This window comes from Centroberyx affinis, unplaced genomic scaffold (genome assembly GCF_046629955.1).
Source record: "Centroberyx affinis isolate AG114_WGS23_722 - 3 ecotype Tasmania unplaced genomic scaffold, CSIRO-AGI_Caff_v1 ptg004668l_1, whole genome shotgun sequence".
NCBI lineage: Eukaryota > Metazoa > Chordata > Actinopteri > Beryciformes > Berycidae > Centroberyx > Centroberyx affinis.
The window spans coordinates 92,530-112,503 of NW_027282256.1; the positions used below are offsets into that span (position 1 = coordinate 92,530).

At 40.2% G+C, this 19,974-nt stretch overlaps 1 protein-coding gene across 1 annotated transcript; it reads left to right on the top strand.

Moving 5' to 3' along the window:
• The first annotated feature begins 1,553 nt into the window (after window positions 1-1,553).
• Window positions 1,554-15,584, top strand: LOC139665698 (B-cell receptor CD22). The gene is made up of 12 exons (XM_071544786.1): window positions 1,554-1,597; window positions 2,723-2,792; window positions 3,444-3,655; window positions 5,311-5,464; window positions 6,241-6,401; window positions 7,575-7,728; window positions 9,269-9,405; window positions 10,214-10,352; window positions 11,437-11,512; window positions 11,831-11,849; window positions 13,606-13,689; window positions 14,606-15,584. Exons 2-12 carry the CDS (start codon window positions 2,747-2,749, stop codon window positions 14,672-14,674), a joined length of 1,251 nt encoding a protein of 416 aa, XP_071400887.1. The 5' UTR covers window positions 1,554-1,597; window positions 2,723-2,746; the 3' UTR covers window positions 14,675-15,584.
• The last annotated feature ends 4,390 nt before the right edge of the window (window positions 15,585-19,974 follow it).

Here is a 19,974-nt window from a genome sequence, read left to right on the forward strand (position 1 = left end):
TACAGTGGTAAGCAAAACATTATGATGTCACAGTGAAGTTGACCTTTGAACTTTTGGATATAAAATGTCATCACTTCATCATTTTATCCTATTAGACATTTGTGTGAAATTTTGTCAAAATTAGCGTATGAATTCTTGAGTTATGGCCAAAACGTCTTTTGTGAGGTCACAGTGACCTTGACCTTTGACCTTTGACCACCAAATTCTAATCAGTTCATCCTTGAGTCCAAGTGGACGTTTGTGCCAAATTTGAAGAAATTCCCTCAAGGCGTTCCAGAGATATCGCGTTCACGAGAATGGGATGGATGGATGGACGGACAACCCGAAAACATAATTACAAGTTTTCTGGGAAAAGCCTCTGAATCAGCATTTAGAGCATCATGGGACACTAAAACTCTCCATTGAAACCCAGTCTGATGAAATTATTTTAGTGTTATCAGCTCTTTAAGGCAGAGTGACCCACCACACCTATTTAATGGTAGAGAAACTCTGGGATACATTAGGCCTTTAAATTAAGCACTAATGTAAAATATGAAGAAAATAGTACATTTGCCAATAATTGTAAACAGGTGGAAAAAAGGTGGGAGACAGGACTTTGACAACAAAAATTATTCCAATATATAAAAAACAAGTCTCTCACCTTTTTTTTTCCGCCTTTTTACAATTAGTGCTATACGCATTATTTTCTTTGTTCCATCATCATAAGTTTCCTCCAACCGGATTTTAGTTTTTCACTTGTTCAAACTGAAAGGTTTAATGAACATCAAGAAAGAGATTCACTTAAAAACAATTCAGCAGCATGACTAGTTTTTTTTTTAAAATATATTGTCAGAATCTGCTTTGTTGCCGTTTGTTTATGTGCTAGAAGTGTGATTTTCAGACTGTTCCTCCACACAATGGCAGTGAATGGAGAGAGAGAAAAAAAAACACAATTCTCCAGTCTCCTCTTCCGGAGCAACAGATCACAGAATCACTGATTTGGGGGTTTTATCATGGGAGGAAGAGAAACAACCCAAGGTAAAGTTCAACATCACTTTAATCAAAGGCCAATATCGGCCTGATATATCGGTCTAACCCTAGTGTGAACGTCTCTGTTGCTGATGTGCTCTGTTGCTGAGTACAATGCAGAGAGTAATGGATACACTGCCCCCCTTATTACTGAAGATTTGAGCCAAATGCAATGTTCAGGAGTGTGTCTCCACATTGTGTAACCTGGAGTGTTGAGCCAACTACAGGAAGATGCATCTAGTTATGTTGTCACTTGGTTTTGACACTTCAAACTTTCAACTTCCCTTTTCTTCAACTTCCCTAGAAATGTTTATCTGATTCTCTTTACACTTTGTGCAACTTTTGCTGTCGGACAACTGACGACTTTCTCAATCACGGTTTCATGGCATCATTTTTCCTCAGACTCTCAAATTCACTGGGTTTTTTGTTTAATTTATTTATTTTTTTTTAGAAACGCCCACTTTCACGCATGCACACGCGCTCACACACACACACACACACACACACACACACACACACACACACACACACACAGCACGCTCACACACAGAAGTCTGCTTTGGATTAGCTGCTGTGATTCATCTGACAGGTAATGACTGCTAAACATTTAATTTCCAATAACTGTTTTTCTATGAATGACCACAACGTATTTTTTGGTGATGCAAATGCTTTAAACTTGTTGAATAACTGTTCCTGGAACTTACTTGTTTATGATTTATATTTCCCACTAAAGTCCATAGATTGAGTCAAGATGGTTTGTTGGGAAAAGAGGATAACTAATACTTCTCATGGGAATTAACATTATTGTGATTTGAACCACATGTGTCCTTCTATCTTTTTCATTCTAATTCTACTTTTATTTTCACTTTTTTGTGGGTTGTGTGGAGGTCAATGGGTAGAGCAAGGCAGTAACACTAACAGAGTTTGGGGTTCAATTCCCAGTGGAGACACCCATGCTAAATATATACAGTATGCGATCTTGTTCCTGTAAGATGCTTTGGATAAATCTCATATCTCACATTTTCTTACACTGCCAGTCAAAAGTCTGGACCCACCTGACAGAATGTTCTTTGCTTTTCATTCTCTTAAAGCCATTTTGATCTAAAGGCTTCTGCTTAAATGCTTGAAATGTGTTTCTTAGACAAATATAAATAGTGAATTTGATCCTATGTGTGAATTTCCTTCCAAAGCCTTTGCCTTTCCATCAAGGCAAAGGGCAGCTGCTTTAAAGAATCTAAAATATAAATAGTTTGTTTGTTTAACACTTTTTTTGGTCACTGAATAATGCCATTTGTGTTATTTCATAGTTTTGATGTCTTTACTATTATTCTAAAATGTGAAAAATTGTAAAAAAAAAAATAAATTAAAATGCGTGTGTCCAAACTTTTCACTGGTAGTGTAACTGTATTAATAATCCTGTGTTATGTCCCAAAATTTCCTCTTCAATAGAAAATAATCCCTAGTCTCAGTTGGACAAATATTTATAAATAATTGTAATTGATAAGTTTAATTTCACAATACAATCTATTTTGGAAAAACCTACCTGGTGTATATTTCCACAATATTTAAAAAACATGTGAGTACATTCCCTGAAATGTTACCATTTTGTGAGTGAAGTTTTTGTTTCATGGAAGCAGTCATTTTGTTAGAGTAGATGTCATGTTTCTTTTTCAAATGCCGGATATTTTGAATTTAAACTTCATTTCTTCCTGAGGATTGGATTCAGCGTCTGGAGAAGATGGGCGTCGGTCTGACTGTCACTTTAATCTCCTCTCTGATGCAAGGTCAGTATTTCCCTGATTGTACGTGCGACAGGTATTTCTACATGTCGGCGTTGTTTCCACTGTTGCTTCCTTTATTGACCCATTGACCTCAGCACTGTAATGACACCTTGATTCTTATTCTGATTGGTCGAATAAAGCATTAAAAAGAGTTTGTGCACTTTGGTGTGTATGTGTGCACGGGGGTGTGTTTTTACGTGTGTGTAGGTGTGTGTGTCGTTTTTGTGTACCTGGACTACATTTCATATAATTGAGTTTGAGTTTATTTAACATTCTGACTTGCAACACTGTGATTGAATTATGCAGAATGTATAGTTTTAAAAAAGAAAAATAATGACCAGCGCAGCAAAAAGTCAGTTAAACCAATCTGACAAACCCAAACAGGACAAATATTTATTGTTGAAAAGCCTAATAATAGTTTGTGTATCTCTATGTATATGTGTGTGTGTGTGTGTGTGTACATATATGTGTGTATGTCAGTGTGTATACATGCCTAGAAGACTAATGTGTGGAGCTGTATGAATGCAAAAAGAGCTTAAATTGCTGAAAAGTGCTAATAAAGAGCATGCGTGCTTTGTCAGCTTTCCCTGGATGGATCAATAAAGTTATTTAAAAGACTAACACCACATTGCCCCCCTGTTGTTTTTTTCCCAGGATTCCTCTGTATGAACTTTAATGTGTCGCTGCCCAGGCGCGTCGGGGCGATCAGCGGCTCGTGCCTCAGAGTCCCGTGTCGTTTCCAGCTCCCCAAGGCGTACGACGCCGACCTCCTCAACTGCTCCCACAGCGGCGTCTGGAACAAAGGAAGGCCTACTGGTCGAACCATGTTCTCCTCCGGCCAATCACGAGGCCAGAACACCATACAGGTAGGTAGTCTCTTTCTCTCTCTCTCTCTCTCTCTCTCTCTCTCTCTCTCTCTCTCTCTCAATTCAATGTGCTTTATTGGCATGAAAGTTCAGACAATATTGCCAAAGCATCAAGATGAATATCAGTCTAGGTGTGTGTGTGTGTGTGTGTGTGTGTGTGTGTGTGAGAGAGAGAGAGAGAGAGAGAGTCAGTGCCCGGACAGAGGAACTGGGTTGCTGCGTGTTCAGCTCCTGTACCCAGAGCCTCCATCACAGAGTGAGGATCAGTAAACTGTAAACAGTAAAAAACAAAAAAACAGTAAACCATGTTTGTTGGTAACAAGGGTTACACACATTTTATATGCAGTACACAATAACATTCAAAGAGAAAAATATCAAATATGTGGGATTTCAAGATATTGAGAGATTAAGATTATGTTAATAAAAAAAGAAAAATGAAATAAATAAATGACTAAATAAATAAATACAATAAAATAAAAGTGTATTGGTCACTCACTGTTCCTCAGGTTGTGGCAAGTTTCTACAAACTGAGCGGCTAGGTCTGCTGTGTTTCCCTCTCCTAGTAGAAGTCGCAGCTTTGATTGATCATCAAGCTCTCTGAAGTGGGAGACTTGGGAGTTGAACTTGTTAAAGTAGATTTCTCTGGCTGATTTGATTTTTTCACATTTTAGGAGGAAGTGCATCTCCGTCTCGACCTCACCTGTCGAACAGTGACCACATGTTCTGTTGTCTTTTGGTTGCCATGATTTCTCTCTCTCTCTCTCTCTCTCTCTCTCTCTCTCTCTCTCTCTCTCTCTCTCTCTCTTGCTCTCTCCCTTCCTCCGAGATCTGAGGCGATTGCTCTTGATTTTGCCACAGCAAAGGGACACACCATGTACTTGAGATGTTGCGGGTTTGATTCTGCACTCTTAAAATGGATGTGTAATTTTCAACCCGTCCCTGCTTGCGGGGCAACAGTTTTTATTACTCTGTTTTTTGCAGTGAAAAATAGAGTGTTTCATACCACACTGGACACACCAATCTATTGATTACAGCACAACAAACCTTTTTTTTTAAGGCTCCTTTTCAGTATAAATACAAAGCCTTCAGTATAGATATATAGCCTACCTTTTTTTTTCCTTCTCTTCTTTGGACATATACCCGCACTTTAATTATTCTTTGTACAATGGTTAGTTTCAGACAAGCAATCTGATTGGTCAAAGATGCGTTCCAACTGGCCTGATCGCCATGGTTGCTATGCCAACTCTTGCATTAAACAAGGAGCTAATTAGCGTTTTCCCTTGGTTTTTCAGTAACCATTTTAAAACTGACGTTCTTAAGTTTGATTCTAGGTATTTTGACGCTGCCAGTGGTAATACTGATCTTGCTATTAAAATATATTTAATTAACAATGGAAAAATCCCTTACAGTAAAACACACCTTTTTAAACTTCTCACTAACCTCTCTCGATTGTTCTATTTGCCATAACTTATTAATATTCAAATGGTTTTATTCTCTGTCTTCATTGATAGTGTCATTCATGTGTTTTTTTTGTGTATCTCATTTGATATGTAAAGCGTCTTTGAGTATTTAGAAAAGTGCTATACAAATAAAATGTATTATTATGATGATTATTAGTATTGTTACTATTATTGCAGTCATAACTCTTCTCTCAGGGGGAACTTACCGGAGACCTGAAGAGGAAGAACTGCACCACAGTTTTCAGCAGTTTCCCTGAACGCTACAATGATACATACTTCTTCAGGCTGGAGTGTCCAAATCGTCTCAAGTACAGTTTTGATACCGGAGTCTACATCGACTCTCAATCAGGTGTGAATGGACGTGGGAAAGGACCAGGAGCAGAATCACTTTATTCACTGAGAACAACAAACACAAGTGATACTGTCTTGTTGACTGGTGTAGGAACATATCACATACAACATAGAGTGAGTGCAGAGTGCAGGATTTTCTTCTTTAAAGGGGCATTAAAGAGCAAATCAGTGCTAAATCACATAGTGCAGAAAAAGGTCGTTGCACTTCTCTCTATGGGCTGAAACTTTCAAGCATGTTGCACTTCTGGCCAAAAATAATTTTCTGCCCAATGTGATTCAGTGTTGATTTGCTCTTTAAAGAGAAACTAAACCCCAAACCCAAATCAGTGTAAAGCCTGACATTGAATGGTAAAAAGCAGAAGGCAATTTCAGGAGCACGCTTTTTACCTGTAGATGTCAGGCTTTACACTGATTTGGGTTTGGGGTTTAGTTTCTCTTTTAGTAAACTATGACCAATAGGTGACCAGTAGGAATAACAACATGGGCAGATTTGACACCTTTCTCTCCCAGCCTTTCCTGTCTCTCTCCACTTTGAACTGTCTAATAAAAGGGCGAAAAAATGCCAAAAGATTATCTTAAAAAAAAAAAAAAAAAAAAGAGAGGAGTAAACCAGTAAATTATAGCAGAGATCCAACTGAATAATAATACAGTTTAAAATACATTTGCAGTTGAAAATGCGTCGGCATCAGCTCTTTTAAACGCAGCCAGAGGAAAGCGCAGTGAGGTGATTGGTTGGTTGTTTGACTCCTCTCTGTGTACCCCCCCCCCCGACAGAGCCTCCCCCCCCCCAGCTGAGCGGTGGAGGCGGAGTGTCGGAGGGAGAGCGGGTGATGCTGCAGTGTTCGGCCCCGGTGTCCTGCCACGTTCTGCCCCCCTGCCTCACCTGGCGTTCCCCCCCCACGGGCCGCACGGAGGAGACGGTGCAAACAAAGGAGGTGATGCATTCATTCACTCATTCACTCATTCACTCATTCACTCATTCATTCATTCAGTCATCATCCAATGTTGTGAATTCAAGTTTATTCTGATTTATTTTCTGAGTTACATTCACTGTGTATCACTGTGTCATTCAAAGAGAGAAAATAAAAATGTGCCTTTGCGTTTTCCTTGTGAGATTAGAGTGCGTTCTGTGGGAAAAGTCACAGTCTAAATTAGGGATTAGGGATGGAGGTGAGTTGGTGTGCATGTGTGTGTCTGAGAGGGAAGATATTTTCACCAGTCATAAAGTTGGACACACAATATCTAGCTTTGTTCCAGGCCCACTGGGGATCCCTCCAGTAGTCGTTTTTATACTTTAAACCAGTGATTCTCAACCTTTTTCACATCAAGGACATAATTACCCTAATTTAGTGCACATTTTGGCCACGGACCCCCATTTGATGAGAATTTGTCTCTTGTATTGTCACATATGATTTTGTCCAGAAGTCCCTGACTATCTGTACTGTAGGTAGAGAGATAACAGTGAAACTATGACCAAAACAGTCATTCTTCTATATTCTCTAATGTGTTCTGTGTTCTGTAAAGTGTGTCTTCTTGTTAATGAAATAATGGTGAAGTTTAACAATTCATCAATTTGCTGGGGACCCCCTGGAACCCCTCAAGGACTCCTGGTGGTCCCCAGACCCCATGTTGAGAACCACTGCTTTAAACTCCAAAAAAAAAAGAAAATGTAAATCTTGTCAAAATGTCAGTCTTCATGTTCACATCACAGGCAACAATGACAAATTTGAGCGTTCAAATACAAGTCGCATGTAGTTTTTTCATGCTTTGGGATCAGATTTTGTCCCAAATATCCAGATTTTTGCTGTTCACATGTGAGGGAAAATCAGAATGGGATTTTCAGCAGGGTGAATGTAGCCTAAAATCATCTCATCTTAAAGTTTTAAAACTTTGTTTATCTTTTAAAAAACGGAGAAATAAAATTCTGACAGTCGAACGAGATCATCTCACTTGTTTCAAGAAGTTTCTTGAATCGAGTGACATTTACTTTAAACAAACAGATTGATACTTCATGATATTCTCACCAGAACCATCATCATCGTTTCCAGAACATTCTTGAAACAAGTGAAACGTGTTTAGGTGTTAAAACTCTTCTTTTGAATATTCAGAGTGAGGATGGATCGATCAGCCTCACTTCCACGCTGACCTTCACCGCCTCGGCCAGCCATCACAACCAGACCGTCACCTGCTCTGTCTCCTACCCTCTGACAGCAGGGGGCAGCACCGAGCCGGCTGCAGCCACACACACACTCAGCGTCCAGTGTGAGACTCTGACTTCACATTAACTCTCATTCATACTCACTGACTGGTTTATCGGTCATTGGTTGGTTTACTGACTCATTCACACATGGATTCATTTATTCATCCGTTTCCTACCTTCCTTCCTTCCTTCCTTCCATCCTTCCTACTTTCCTCCTTCCATTCAGATATTATGAGGATGAGGATTTAATGTCATAATGTCCCCCATGGCGATGTTCCTCCGATTGCTCAATCAATCAGTAAAGTGTATTTATCTTATCTTATCTTATCTTATCTTATCTTATCTTATCTTATCTTATGTAATATATACACTACCAGTCAAAAGTTTGGACCCACCTGACTGAATGTACTATGTTTTTCATTCTCTTAAAGCCATTTTGATCTAAAGACTTATGCTTAAATGCTTGAAATTTGGGTTTTAGACAAATATAAATAGTGAAGTTTAACACTTTTTTTGGTCACTGCATAATTCCATTTGTGTCATTTCATAGTTTTGATGTCTTTACTATTAATATAAAATGTGGAAAAAAGTAAAAAATAAAGAAACATTTTGACTGGACAAATGCACACTACTAAATGTTCAGGCTTAAAAAGATCTTGACCTATTAACTGAACGTTTGGCCTGTTAGACACAACATAAGAGTTTAGAGATTAAGTCGGCTTGTTTCAACATGACTTGGTCTCATTTAACTTGAAAGGGATTTTGCACAGACGGAAACATTTCTGTTTCCCAGCCAGTATTTAAAGAGCTGAGCTTGTCTTGACTTGGCCTGTTAAGTCAACACTGAACCGTACTGATGCAAACGGGACACAAGGCAGCTGTTGTTACTGTATTACAGGCAGCGGTATCATGTTTACCAGTGGCTAAAAAGACATTCGTTATTAGCGCTCTTATGCTTTTAAAGCTGTAATATACAACATTTCCCCTGAGGCAGTGAAGTGAACTGCAAGTCAGCTGGGCAAGTTTACACCGATGAACTCTGTGGGATAATCTAAAGTATAAATATAAAATATAATATATAATGTAGAATATTGATCATGAGGAACACTGCGTGTTCACTGGAGGTGCTCATCGGAAAGTCCATATGTAGAGGATAAAAGAAGAAGAAAAATCCACGGCACTCTCCTCTGTATAAAGTTAAAAAGTCTTTATTATTCTTGGGTATTTAATGTTAAACTGAAATAGCCTGCATTGATGCATTTTCTAACATTTTAACATGATATGGCCAAGAATAACAAAGGCTTTTTAACTTTATACAGAGGAGAGTGCCGTGGATTTTCTCTCCTTCTTTTTTCCTCTACATAATGCGTAACATATTGGATGTGGCAAACACACTAGTCTTCTACACTTCATCACTGAATATCTCTAAAATTTGAAGAATCCAGTCTGCCAACATGTTATTATTATGTTAACAACGGATTCAAGTCAGCTATTATCCTTCAACCTATTAACCCAAAACTAGGTGTCACTTTTTTTCCAATGGTGGGTTTCTCATTTGGGAGCAAACCTTGTGATTTCGCGGCCTGTTTCTTTGTGTCCCAGACGCTCCTCGATCCACCACGGCCGCCCTCAGCCCCTCTGGTCCGGTCCCTGAAGGCCGAGGCGTGACGCTGACGTGTTCGAGCGACGCCAACCCCCCCGCACAGCGCTTCACCTGGTACAGAGACCGGAGCGGACAGGTGAGGAGGGAGGAGTTTGGATTTGTTTATTCAAGTCGCTTTCATGGTTTTTCTAGGAACACAGGGATATTTATCACATCTATTGTCGGAGACTCCTTAGGTTTGGTTTCTTGTAATGTTGTTAATTGGCCTATTCTGGCTGATAAGGCTTATACTGTTCTGCTTAGGATAAGAGTAAACTAAATGTAGGAAATGTAGGCAACATGTAAGTAGAGCTGGGTGATAATTCGTTATTATCGTTTATTGTCTTTCAGTAGAATCATATCCTGATGAAATGGTGATTTTGGGATATCGTGACATGCAATTCTTCTGTCTAAACTGTCGATAACAAGAACATTGGATTTAAAACTCACATTTTAAGGAATATTACTTGAAAATGTCAGTTTTGTTTGACACCTAACATTACCATTCGGCTCAATGGGATGAACATTAATTTGATTATTTAACGTGTGATTTTGCATACGTGAGCCATATCGTGATATATATTGATATCGTTAAAAAATCCTCATGATTATCGTGATATTGATTTCAGCCATATCGCCCAGCCCTGCATGTAAGTAGCCAACATTCAGCAGGCAGCGTGCTCATTCAAAACCAACTCCTTACTTAAAGGCTTGGAAACCCAGTGCTTGATGTTTAGGAGTTTTCTATTTCACCCTGACGTTTTTTGATTTGTTACTTCCTGTGGGGCAGAGAGACTGACCGATTTAGACCGATTTAGGCTGATAAGATATGAAAAGATCTCATATGAAAATCTTGCCTAGTGCAGCTTTAACTACAGAGCGTTAACCCCTGCTCCCCGTCCCAGCTGAGCAGGAGGGCGGAGGGGGGCGAGCTGCTCCTCCTGGCCAGCCGGCAGGACAGCGGAGTGTATCTGTGTGAAGCTCAGAACCAGAGAGGCTCCCAGAGGTCCAGAGCTGTGGTCCTGGAGGTCGACTTTACTGCAGGTAAACCTACAAGAAGAACTGTACTGTACTGTTAAGTGCAATTTTGAGGTACCGACTGGCACTTTACTTGGGTATTTCCGTTTTGCAAGACTTTCTGCTTTTCCTCCGCTACATTTCAGAGAGAAATTTTGTCTTTTTTGCTCCACTACAGTATTTCATGTCATCAGGTGTGTAAAGTCCAAAAAAAGATTTTCAGGAATAATGAAAAACACGCCTGCATTTATATTTGTTGACACATTTTTTACACAGTTAATAGAGTTTTTAAAAGGATTCAAGGGTATGAAATGAGCATGTAAACTTAGAATTCAAAGATGTATTGTGATGTGTTCTTCTTCAATTTGAAGGAGAATTAAAGGGAAAATCCATACTGAAACCCTTTGCGATGTGCCTTGTGTTTCTGGGCCCATTTTGTTGTTTGGTGCATTTTTCTTCTAACTGGACAAACGTAGATGATGTGATCTCATGTCGATATTTCCAGCAGCTACAGTACAGTGGAGTTTGATATGAGAAAATGTTTCAGCGATCTAAAACATCAGTGGTAAACGTCAGGTTTTGGTGTCAGTCCCTCAGAAGCAAAAAGCGAAGGCTTCTTTCTAGAGCCGCCATTTTGCACCGAGAGACGCTCGACAATCATACAGGGAGAAATCCATCGTAGAAGAAGAGAGAGACCAATTTCTCCACCCACAGGAGCAGGAGAAAGACCAGAATGCACTGCAGTAGAGAGACAGGTTGCGGTTTGAGTAAGAGGCGTGGGCGACCGGAAAACTCTCACTCTCTGGCTCTAATATACTATCTCTCTCTCCACCTACACATATAACCCACAGCTGAATGCAACAAGTTCATGAGTTCAGGCCCCGGGGGGTTGTCAAAAGGCATTCTGGGAAATGTAGGAAAAGTCCTACTGAAGTAGAAGCAGACGAGGCAGGTTGAGGGAAAGTGGGTACGACAAAAAAAGTAAATTCCACACACAGACTGATGATATGCAAGTGTTTTAGAAGATGGAGGTGGAAAACAAGCTTTTAGAATATTCCTTGTTTTTATATGTTTTCTTTTAATGTTTTTCTTTCAGGTATCGGCCAGTTAGTTCCCTACATTATATGTGGAGTGGTGGCAGTCCTATTCGTCCTGACTGTCACTCTGTATGTGATTAAGTATCAAAGGTAAGCATGTACTGTAGTGTCTGTGTATTATACCATATGTTAAATGTCTCAGGGCTTTAAAATCCCTCTTTCAGCTCTCCTGTCCCCTTCTTCCACTTCTCTCCTTTACGACTGAAGTGTATTTAACAGGAGAAATCAATATTGGTATCCTATATTTTACCTGTATTCACCTGGTCAGTGATAGTTTACAGGATCAGGATCATTGTAAAACAAGAAATCCCACACACACTGGTGTAATATCTCATTCTTTAACAAATAATCCAGTCTGTGTATTTTGGCTAACGCTCCCTCTCTGTTTGTTTTCCTTTTCTTCCCAAGTCTTTCCAGAAGGCTGAAGGTAAGTGGAAAATTTTCGCTCCCTTGAGAAGAGAGAGAGAGAGAGAGAGAGAGAGACAGACAGACAGAGTGAGTGAGGCAGAGAAAAGGAAAGTATGGGGGATAACAGTGAAATATTAGATCTGATAAGGGCTTTTGACCTATGTAGCACGTCACGGTCTAGTCACAGTCTAGTCTAGCTGACATCCTCATCCTCTCTGTTTGACTGAAGCAGGAAGACAGATGACTAATGTGCCATTACTGTAGTTAGTTCAGGCAGGTAATGCATCATTTTCCCTTGTGATTTTTTTTTTTTTTTTTAAGAGTGAGTCTGTCCCCTCCAGCATCTTTTACACAGATTAAAAAAATAATCTTGAAGCCGGCTTATTAGTGGCTTTGAGTTGTGTGTGAAAGAGTCAGACCAGTATTTTTCAGACCAGCAATAAATCGCCTGTCCGACCGTCATGAAGCCGCTTCAAAGCAGCTTTTGGTGTTGTGTGAAAGGAGAACTTTAACCTTTAATAAACAACTTTAAAATGCCTTCTTTTGGGGCGTCCTCAGGTCCAGGGTTTCTCCTGGGTCCTGGGTTCGAATCTGACCCAGGACCTTTGTCGCATGTCCTCTCTCTCTCTTTCTCTCTCTCCCAATCTTTCCTGTCTATCTCCACTTTGAACGATCAAATAAAGGCAAAAATGCCCCAAAAAAAAGATACCTTATGTCTTATGCATGACGTGAGAAATATACTTTGTTATGACGTGTTACACTATATCGCAAAGATAACTGATTAGAAACTACCATACGCCGTCACATATGTTTGCCTGAGTGTGAGATACAACCAACTTTAGCACCGATTGACCTAAAGGGGGCGGGACAATGTTTAATTATCTGTACATCTCGCAAAATATCTTTTAACGTCAATGAACGACGACTCCTCTTCCACTTTCCCTGCTGCAGACAATCAAGAACGAGGAGGGAACAGATTTTCTACTGATTGGCCCACTACACCTCGTTTCATTCATAGGGGACAACGTGTTTACTGTCTGCCTGTTTTTACATAATCTCTTTTTTTTAGCTCCTCACCTACATTACGTGTAGTTGTGTAATTCAGTCCTGGTATCTAAAAGTAACATTAAAGGAATAGTTCACCCAAAAACGAAAATTCTGTCATCATCTACTCACCCTCATGCCAAATGAAACACAGGTGAAATTTGTTAGTCCATATAACACACTGGGAGGCTGCAGCACAACTTGGTAGCAGCCTTCTCCAAAACAACGGAAGTCAATGGGGACCTGTTCTTTAGAGTCTTTTCTTTAGACCTATACACCATTATTTGTTGCAAATCAATCAGCTGTAGTTAAGATTTGCACTAAATGAAATATACTGTAGGTCTTTTTGGAACTCTGAAGAACTGGTCCCCACTGACTTCAGTTGTTTTGGAGAAGGCTGCTATGGAGTTGTGCTGCAGCCTCCCTGTGTGTTATATGGACAAACTTCACCTGTGTTTCAACTGGCACGAGGGGGAGGAGATGATGACAGAAATTTCATTTTTGGGTGAACTATTCCTTTAATCTCAGATGGGGATCCTGGGGCAAATTGTCCTTAGTCTCTGCCTTTGAGCGAGGCGTTTAACCCCGACTGCTCCAGTCAGCTGCTCAGTGGCCCACAGGAGAAGACTTGACTGGGAACTGCATGAATGTGAAGGAGAGTGTGTGGAGCATGTGTGGTCAGTCAACCTTTCCTGGATGAATAAAGATTCATGTGTTTTTAATTCTTCCAGCTGATAGAGCTGAAGTTGATGGGGGAACACACCTACGCCGCTCTGAGAGTCTCCAGTGTCACTGCTGACTACGACCAACTCCAGGTACAGACATCTGTAAACCAATGCATTATTATTATTTTTTTATTTACCACTGAATTGATCCCTTATTAGTGTCGGCCTCATTAAAACTAGGTTGGAAAAGTTTCAAAATGAGACATCCACCATTTGAAACAGCTGACTCTAACCCTAACAAAATGATTGCTGACATGAAAGTGAAGCGCATCACGGGTTATGATGAAAGTCTACATTAATGCTAAAGCTGCACTCTGCAGTTTTGCGCTTGTACGTTGCTTCAAGGTTTTGCCTCATCACTTCCTGCACACTCAGATTTCCCCCCAACACGACGCTTTAAATGAATCTGGGCAAATATGGCGAATTGACGCCGTCCCACTTAGAGGGGACGTGACACTCTTCTGTCGCAGCCCCGCTTTGTGATTTTCCTGCTGATAAGTCAGGTGTATTTTTACATCACAGTCCTGCTGAGTGAAGCTTTAAAAACTTAGCAGTCCATTAAATAGTCAAGTATTTGATGATAGAATTACCTGTGTTTTTGAAGTGTCATTTGATGAATTTCTGGTAATTCAGATTTTTCCTAGATGGATATAGAGTGTTCACCATTCAATTTCAATACAAACCTGCTTTTATACCCAACAGAGTCATTCCTGTTGGGCCAAACCTTCGTAACTTCATTTTAAAGGTTCAATGCAATGACAATCGCAATCCCCAATCTCGTGGTATTGTTTAACAAATAGCATGTTAATGTAAAGTTACCCCCCAAAAAATGCACAACTGTTAGCGTTTAACTGTTATCAACAGAATTAAACTGTTTTAGATACCAAGTCTACTGCCTGGTATAAATGATGACAACAAACAGATTATAGCAAGTGCATTCATCTGTGTGTGTGTGTGTGTGTGTGTGTGTGTGTGTGTGTGTACCCCAACATGTATCCCCTGGCAGTTTAAATCGCGGCCCCCTGTTGATGCTTCCCGTAATGAAAACCCCATCGCCATGGGAACCAGGAACTAGAGATCAGCATGAAACGACATGGACCCGTCCATCAGCAGCGCTGACGCTTCTTCGTTCAAGCCATCGCCATAGTAACCATAATTACAATAAGAAGAAGGTATTATGACTTTTATACGACAGTTACCAATGCTCGTCTTCAAAGTCATGAAGCCTAAATACATAACAATAAAGCAAACAGAAGAGCGATGGCTAGCTTTAGCATCACAACAACTTCAATTTTCCGTATCGCTTTGGCCAATCAGATTGCTTGAAAGGAGCCACTGTACCAGAATCCCTCAGCACCTGTGATTTTCCGACAAAACAGCACCTGAATGCAACGCTGTCCAGCAGCCGACTTGGAAGTCCCGGATGTCGGACTTTCCCATCAGCACACGAACGCAGCATAATAGTTTGGGCTAAAAAGTGAATCTCATCTAACGGCAGGAATCCCAGATCCGGATCACCACCAAAATTTAATCAACTGATCTTTGGGCCAAGAGCGATCTGTCCACCAGGTTTCAGCCAAATCTGTTTGTTACTTTTTGAGATATCTTGCTAAGAAAACTATAGACAGAGGTGAAATATCATGATATAAATAACCAAACTGGAACCAGTGTTAAACTGCAACACCTACTGGAACTGAATGATATCAGGCGCAAACCTCCAACACACACACACACACAGAAATCACACATCTAATGTGTTTTAATGTTTTAATGTTTAAATTGGTGTCAGATAGGGTGACCAGATGCCCACAGACCAAATGTGGGACAAATAGTAAGTTAATGTGGGACAATGTGGGACAATGTGGGACAATGTGGGACACGTAACCAGTGCTAAAATGTAGCCTAAAATGTTGATATACTGTCTATGTAAGTTAAAAAATAAACATTTCTTCTCTGCTTCTCGGCCTGTGAACATCTCTGCAGCCTTAGTCTATATAAATGTAAATGAATCCATAGATCTGGGCGTCTCTTTCTGAGACACATTTTTCTTGTGAAGATCACTTGTACTGTGTCGCTTTATGTCGTATTCGCTTCGAAATTGAAAAAGAACTCTTGCAAAGAATGCAAAAAACTCAAATCGCATTCCACTGGACTTACTCAGTTATATGTAGTTTTCCATTCAGCGTTAAAGCCACATCTTATTTTCTTTTTGGCAGTGTCCATATTGCTTCCAATTCGATTGTCTGTGTTTATTTGAAAGCAATCTCGGAACCCATCGTCTATCGGTCCGACGGCGATTAGACTCTGGGGGTGACGGCCGATATTTCTGGGTTTCCGATGGAGCCAGCGGACATCCAGGCCAAGACTTCCTCTTCAGGTCATTGTTTACAGTCCGGTTAGCAACTTGAGACGCGAGAATGGAGTCGGAGTTGAGAGGCGACGTTTCATATGCAGATAGCTGTTTATAGAGATTAGCCGAAATGTCGTCCGGACCTAAAACACCAACAAAAAGTATCGATGTTTGTGTGGAGAAACATTCGACTCTCGCGTCTCAAGTTGCTAATCAGACGGTGTCGATCGGTGTCCTGAACCACACTCTGAACTTCACTGTCACTCGCTCTGTTCATGTTTTTAGTACAAGAACCTGTACAGGTGCTGGCTTGCACATTTTTTTTTTTTACGTGTCTGTATTGCGTGCTTGTTTGATTTTCCGGGCATGCTCAGTTGTTGTTTTACCTCCTGAAGTAGCAATAAATCCCCTTCTTTAAAAACTTTCTGTGGGTTCATGTCGGATTCAGGGAGCAAAAAAAAAAAAACCAGTGAAAAAGCTGCTTCCCTCAGTAATTTTCATGCCTCTGCCTCCCCCATTTTCCCATTCAGTGCTGCATTCCTCGCATTCCTTTTGTTCAGCAGGGGCCAAGAGAGAGAGAGTGAGAGAGAGAGAGAGAGACAGAGAGAGAGAGAGCTGTTTATATGGAAAAGAGGGAGGTAGAGAGAGGGATACATATACACGGGAGGGTTCTGAAATGTTGGTTAATTGCTGATTAATTTCTTGTTACATGCTTTGGCAATATTGTTTGTCTGTAAACTGTCATGCCAATAAAGCACCTTGAATTGAATTGAGAAAGAGAGAGAGAGAGAGAGAGAGAGAGAGAGAGAGAAAGAGAGATGAAAAGTGAAAGGGAGAGATATCCGGATCGTGGGTGGTTGGGGAAATGATGAAACAAGCGGAGCTGACTGTGTAACCACTATTTGGGACAGGCACACACGCACGCACACACACACACACACACACACACACACACACACACACACACACACACACACACACACACGCATACACACACCCCCCTCCTGCACCAGCACGGCCTCTACTTCCCCATATGGCATTATCTTTGATGACAAATGAGGGAAAGCCAGCGCCAGCCAGTCAGTCAGGCTGCCGTTATGACGTGCTAAACTCTCCCTCCCTCCCTCTCCCTGCAGTCGATTCAGCTCTCTTCAACAAGTGTCACCGGCTCAAAGTGCAGTTCAGCATGTGGTGTCATCGATAATGACAATAACAGTAACAAATACAGTATGAGCAGCAGTTTAATCTCCCTCTGTGTCCTATCAGGTCCTCGCAAATTGTGCCTGTCCGTGACACAACACAGTTAAGTGTTTACTGCAGGCTCTTAACTGTCATTCTCAAAATAAGTATTTTTGCATGAATGGGCGGACGTGTAACCTTAAAAAACACTTCGTAGGAAATAGGAAAGCGGTTGCTTCTTGGAAATCACGCAGTGTCACAGCTTTTACACAAGCAAAACCACAGTCCGTGAATGAAATGAGTAACATAATGGTTTCTTAAGCATTTGCTTTATGTACATACACCATGAGGTTATGATGTCATCTGTCGCAGTAGCGTGGAAAAACGATTGATTTGAGGGAGAATTAAAGGGAAAATCCCCACTAAACCCCCTCTAGGCCTTGCGTTTGATATCAGAAAATGTTTCAGGATGTAAAGCATCGGTGGTAAACGTCAGGTTTTGGTGTCAGTCCCTCAGAATCAAAGAGCGAGGGCTTCTTTCTAGAGCCGCCATTTTGCACCGAGAGACGTTTAAAAGGATTCAAGGGTATGAAACTCATGAGCATGTAAACTATAGTCAACACGTTCAATTTGAAGGAGAATTAAAGGGGAAAATCCACACTGAAACCCTTTGCGATGTGCCTTGTGTTTCTGGGCCCATTTTGTTGTTTGGTGCATTTTTCTTCTAACTGGACAAACGTAGATGATGTGATCTCATGTCGATATTTCCAGCGGCTACAATGGAGTTTGATATGAGAAAATGTTTCAGGATCTAAAACATCAGCGGTAAACGTCAGGTTTTGGTGTCAGTCCCTCAGAATCAACAATCATACAGGGAGAAATCCATCGTAGAAGAGGAGAGAGACCAGTTTCTCCACCCACAGGAGCAGGAGAGAGACCAGAATGCAGTGCAGCAGAGAGACAGGTTTCGGTTTGAGTAAGAAACACCACTCGCACTTTTTCTCGACACTTTCTTTCTCGCTTTCTATCGCTCTCTCCACCTACAGGTAAAACCAACAGCTTCCGTTCTCTGTGGGTTGATGAAAGGCATTCTGGGAAACGTAGGAAATCGCTAGCTGAAGTAGAAGAAGACGAGGCAGACTGATGATATCGCAGACTGACAGTGTGAGAATACACCGCTTACAAATAAAACGAAACTGTAAATATGTGTATAATTTGGGGGAAAATGTCAAATGATGTAATGAGTCATCTCTTAATTATAATAATATAGTGTTATACTTTATTGATCTCTGTTAAATAATATGTAATGGATCAAACTGGATGTTTCCATGTAATAATGTGCATGTAATGGGAGGGTAAGCCATATCATATCACTGTTTTTATGTATAATTAATGCTTTATATGTATGTGTTTTTTGGTTTTAATGCTTGTTTCTATGCCTGCCATAAACCCTTTGCTGTGTGGATCCATAAAGTTCATTGACTTGAATTGAATTGACGTCTAATTTCTATTTTCAGTGAGTGTGTTACAGTCTGAGGGGAAGTGGACTCACATCACACTCATAAAACTCCTTTTCTGGATAAAGTCATATTTTTTGGGGCAGAATTTCCCAACCACAATAACCGCAATTTCCAGAAAACCATGATTACGTTTATTTAGCCTTTTTTTCTTTTCTTTTTTTTTTTGGCAAGGATATCGGCCAACCAGGAAATAATAAAATACCAAAAACACAAACTCACTGAGCTTTTCTAAACTGTAGAAATTCCACAGAATGATCTTAAGGAGGAATAGACAGAAGCACTGGTGGTAATACAGGAAGGAGTGACGTACTATTTTAACATTATTTTTTCCATTACGTTTTTTTTACGGCTTTTTACTTCAGGTTCATGCAGTTACATTCACACCTTTTCAGCTCCTTTGCTCTTTAAGTAAAGTTTATCATCATTATTATTATTTCTATTATTACTATTATTACTACTTATCACTGGAGCAGTTGGGGCGTTAGAGAGAGACAGAGCATTACTTATTCACAATCCCTGGACAGAGGGGGGGGGGGGGGGGGGGGGGGGAGTGTGTGTGTGTGTGTGTGTGTGTGTGTGTGTTTTATTTCTCTGATTTGACACTGATGGATTTTTCTGTTGCTATACCGTTAATATCCAAGGGTGGAGGTAACTAATTACATTTACTCCAGTTTCTGTAACTGAGCAGCCTTTTTCTTGTACTTTTTTGGAGTATTTTTTTAAATTCAGTAGTTTTACTTCTACTTACTTACCTTTTTACTAAAGGATTGTACTTCACTACATTCTCAATCACATTCATTACATAAGACAGATCGTGCATTTTTTTTTCCATCAGCAACAGAAACTGGGTCAACGTAAGTTGACAAATTGTGGAGTGATTCACAGTGAGGAGAGAAATCAGACTTTTCTTTATTTTGTAATTTCCAAATTTTCTAATTAACAGAATCCAGTTTGAACTCTGTCCTCTCTCCTTTCAAAATCACATGGGAAAGATCACAGCTGACAACTTTCTCCTTTTAAAGTAACTCACTCACTTTTACTCTGAGGACATTTTAAATTAGCTACCTTTTACTTTTGCTAAAGTAGATTTTCACACCAGTACTTTTTCTTCTACTTAAAAGTAAAATATTACAAAAGTAACAGCAGCTACTTCTACTTGAGCAGGACATTCTAGTACTCTTTCCATCACTGGTTATATACTGTATCTGCCATTCCATTCATTTGCACTCTTGACTTTTCCTTTTTTCCTCATCTGCACAATCTGTATTATTTTTTTCTCTTTGTCCTTTTTGTGTGCAAATGCGTGAATAAATAAACGGAACAAAG

What these genes read in the sequence shown, in the direction of transcription:
- LOC139665698 (XM_071544786.1), top strand. Translation starts at nt 2,747, where the DNA reads ATGGGCGTCGGTCTGACTGTCACTTTAATCTCCTCTCTGATGCAAG. An exon ending in CTACATCGACTCTCAATCAG is followed by an intron (nt 5,465 to 6,240) that starts GTGTGAATGGAC and finishes CCCCCCCGACAG; the next exon opens with AGCCTCCCCCCCCCCAGCTG. An exon ending in ACAGAGACCGGAGCGGACAG is followed by an intron (nt 9,406 to 10,213) that starts GTGAGGAGGGAG and finishes TCCCCGTCCCAG; the next exon opens with CTGAGCAGGAGGGCGGAGGG.